The sequence below is a fragment of the Myotis brandtii genome, unplaced genomic scaffold (assembly GCF_000412655.1).
Source record: "Myotis brandtii unplaced genomic scaffold, ASM41265v1 scaffold178, whole genome shotgun sequence".
Lineage (NCBI taxonomy): Eukaryota > Metazoa > Chordata > Mammalia > Chiroptera > Vespertilionidae > Myotis > Myotis brandtii.
In genome coordinates, this window is record NW_005356599.1 from 79991 (window position 1) to 83942 (window position 3952).

Consider the following 3952-nt stretch of genomic DNA (forward strand, 5'->3'; position numbering starts at 1 on the left):
GATCTCTCTCTCTCTCTCTCTCTCTCTCTCTCTCTCTCACACACACACACACACACACACACACACACACTTGGGCAATAAAATCGCTTTTTCCCTCCCAAAGTTCTCAACTGTCTCGTTAGGACTCAGGAAACCTGTGAGGCTCTAACCCAGGGCTTCTTAACCTCTCTGTGGGAAGACTGGTTGTTTTTTATTCCCCAATCCATGACAGACCAACACTTTGGTAAAATAATGATAAAAATGTAAAATATGGTTTTAAAAACAACACACCACCATACTTGGATGCGTGGGAATGTCAACTTGCTCTACAAATTCCTAAAGGCTTACTCTCAATTGCTTTACTTATCTTGCCCAGACCCGCCAACACCCATCTGGTTACAACAAGGCCCACCTCCCTGGACACTGGCCTGAAAATGCCGAAAGAATCAGGGCCCTTGGAGAATGAAAGGTGGTGTGAGAAGCAGTGCAACGGCGTTACCTGATCTACAAGGGATCACGGAGGAGTTTGGGGCAATCAGGACCTACGGGTTCCCTTCATGGAGGCTAACAGAGCAGGTCTGTGAAGTCCCAGAGATGGGTGCCCAGCCTGGAGGGTCTGGGTGATTCTGCCAGGAGCAGGGTCTACACCCGTGGCATCCATCCCCAGGGGCCAGCGGGAAGGTGCTGTGCTGGCTCCAGATTCTGGGGGTGGGGGGCAGGTGAGGGTGGGCGCAGGACTTACCGATTTGGAAAAGCCCACACAGCACACAGCTCTGTCAAACACGCCCAGGCCCAGCACGTGTAAAGTGGAGAGAGAAACTGAGTCCCAGACGCGCACGTGGGGTGGCAGTGGCTGCAGGGAAGAGAGGCCTGTTACCTGGAGCAGCCCAGCTGCCTTCCCCCCACCCCCAAGACCCCACCCGTCTCCTGGTCCTGCCCTCGTCACTCCGTTACCTTCCCTTCCTTAGTGGTGCCTGCCACCTGTCCAGTGGCAATGGTGACCATATCAGGGTGGACAGCCAGGCTGAGGAGAGAGAGGACAGATGGACAGGGCTCAGTGGGCGCGAGGGAGGCCAGGCCCCCCCCCGACAGCATGCCACAGTCGTGATGCCTGGTTATTCATTCTACAGTTGGTTGACTGAGTTGTTTAGTCAATAAACAGTATCAATAAAGAGGTACCCTCTGGGTACCCCAGCTCAGAAGCAAGACCTGGGCCTGTGGTCTCTAATTCAAGTGTCCAAAGCGCTAAGGCCTGGACCACAAGTGGCCAGGAGAGGGCACCCACTTAAAGGGGCAGCCACTGCCCTGGCCGGTATACGCAGTGGTTAGGGTGTTGGCTAGCATACTGGAGGGTCTCGGGATCTATTCCTGGTCGGGGCACATGCCCAGGGTTGCGAACTCAATCCCCAGTGTGGGGAGTGCAAGAGGCAGCCAATCAATGAATCTCTCATCACTGATGTTTCTGTCTCTCTCTCTCCCTCTCCCTTCCTCTCTGAAATCAATAAAAATAAATAAGTAAATAAGTTAAGTAAAAAGAAAAATAAGTAGCCACACCAAGTAGGTCCAACAGACGGCTGGATTATCTGGGATGCCCTTCCTCTCTGTAAAAAATCAATAAAATATATTTAAAAAAAAAAAAGTAAATAAGTTAAGTAAAAAGAAAAATAAGTGGCCACACCAAGTAGGTCCAACAGACGGCTGGATTATCTGGGGTGCCAGCTAGAAGTTTTCAAAGGAAGTGAAATATCCAGGCATTTGAGAAAATTAACCAATAATCTGAAATATAACCAATCCACACGTTCCCCCTCTGAATTCAGCCAGCAGGCCACCAAAGGCCCGGCCCCTCCCACCCCACCCCCAATACTGTCCCCAGTAGCATCTCTCTCCAGGCCCCCCCCCAGGCCTCACCATTTGATGTCATCGTTGTGCCCCAGGTAGTGCCGCTGCCTCTGTTCCTCCACGCTGTACAGCACGGCCACGGAGGCCACGAAGTACACGATCTCCCCCGTGGGCAGCAGGTAAAGGTTGGCGCGGCAGTCTCGGCCCCGGTAGCCATAGCTGGAGATGCCCGGGCTGGTTAAGGAGCCTGTTTGGCATTGCGTGTGCCGGCTGACTGCCGAACTCAACCAGGTAACGGGAGGTGGGTTTTCTTGCTTCCAAGCTTCCCCCCTCGGGGGCTTGAGTGATGGTAGGCCCCCACAATTATGTCCACGCAAATATTAACGCCGGAACCTGAGACTGTGGTCTTACTCGGAGAAGGCGTCTTTGTAGGTGTAATTGAGGATTTTAGGATGAGATCAGCTGGGGTGGAAAAGGCCATGTGAATCGACCTCTGAACCAGGAAGTCACTGTTCAATCCCGGTCAGGGCACATGCCCGGGTCACGGGCTCGATCCCCAATGTGGGGCGAGCAGGATGCAGCTGATCAATGATTCTCTCTCATTGTTGATGTTTCTGTCTCTCTCTCCCTCTCCCTTCCTCTCTGAAATCAATACAAATATATTTTTTTAAAAAGAAAAGGCCCTGTGAAGATAGAGATTGGAGTGGTGCAGCTACAAGCCAAAGAACTCCTGGGGTTGCCAAACAACAGCCAGCAAAAGCTAGGAGCCAGACAAGGACAAATCCTCCCCAGAGCCTGGGAGGGAGTGGCCCTGCTGACACCTTGCTTTGAGTGATGGTAGGCCCCCACAATTATGTCCACGCAAATATTAACGCCGGAACCTGAGACTGTGGTCTTACTCGGAGAAGGCGTCTTTGTAGGTGTAATTGAGGATTTTAGGGTGAGATCAGCTGGGGTGGAAAAGGCCATGTGAATTGACCTCTGAACCAGGAAGTCACTGCTCAAATCCCGGTCAGGGCACATGCCCGGGTCACGGGCTCAATCCCCAATGTGGGGCGAGGATGCAGCTGATCAATAATTATCTCTCATTGTTGATGTTTCTGTCTCTCTCTCCCTCTCCCTTTCTCTCTGAAATCAATACAATATATTTTTTAAAAAAGAAAAGGCCCTGTGAAGATAGAGATTGGAGTGGTGCAGCTACAAGCCAAAGAACTCCTGGGGTTGCCAAACAACAGCCAGCAAAAGCTAGGAGCCAGACAAGGACAAATCCTCCCCAGAGCCTGGGAGGGAGTGGCCCTGCTGACACCTTGCTTTGGGATTTCTGGCCTCCAGAGCTGTGAGCGAAGGGCTTCCTGGTGTTTTAAGCCACCACGTTTGTGGTCATTTGTTACAGCAGCCACGGGAAATTAATATAACTTCCTGCCCACCCCTCTCCCCCACGGGGATGCAGTTAAACCCATTCACGCTAATTCCGCTTCCACCCCTCCTCTTCTCAGAACCTTCCCATGGGTGGGTCCCACCTCACTCAGAATCAAAGTCAAAGTCCTCACAAAAGCCCAGGCACGAGGCCTAACCTGATGTGGGCCCTGATTCTTCATTCCTCTCTCCCTACTCAGCTCCGGTCCCAGGAGCTGTCCTCCCTTCTCACCTCAGGGGCTTTGCCCTTGCTCTTCCCTCTACTGGAGCCCTCCTCCCTTTCAGCTCTCATGGCCCCTCAGTTCCTCCCACCCTCTGCTCAGCTGTCAGCTCTGGAGGAGGCCTTCCTGCCCCTGCTCTCCGAAACTGCAAACTCACGCACCCTCACTGCCGCCACCCCTCCCTGCTCCATCTCTGTGCCCTGCACTCACCAGCATCGAATGCTATCTGTTCAATTATCTGCAATTATCTGCCTCCTCCGCTAGTGTCCGCTCTGGGAGGGCAGGGCTGTCTGTCCATTTTGTTCACTGCTGTATCCCCCATGCCCAGATCAGGGCCTGATGCACAGCGGACATCCAGGGGTGGGCAAAAGTAGGTGAATAATAATAAAAAATAAACAATACAATAATTAATGAATAAATAAGAATACAAGAATAAACTGATTCACGTCCGCATCACTATAAACCTACTTTTGCCTCCCCCCCCCCCCCCCACATTT

General features: G+C 52.2%; 1 protein-coding gene across 1 annotated transcript in view; it reads right to left on the reverse strand.

The window, feature by feature from the left end:
* EML2 (echinoderm microtubule associated protein like 2) overlaps window positions 1–3952 on the reverse strand; it is a 24366-nt gene that overhangs the window by 17234 nt on the left and 3180 nt on the right. The window contains exons 4-6 of the mRNA XM_014537382.1: window positions 1888–2037; window positions 934–1003; window positions 722–832 (exon numbers count right to left, since the gene is read on the reverse strand). Of these exons, the coding sequence (XP_014392868.1) occupies window positions 722–832; window positions 934–1003; window positions 1888–2037 (331 nt within the window). The remainder of the gene's footprint in view (window positions 1–721; window positions 833–933; window positions 1004–1887; window positions 2038–3952) is intronic.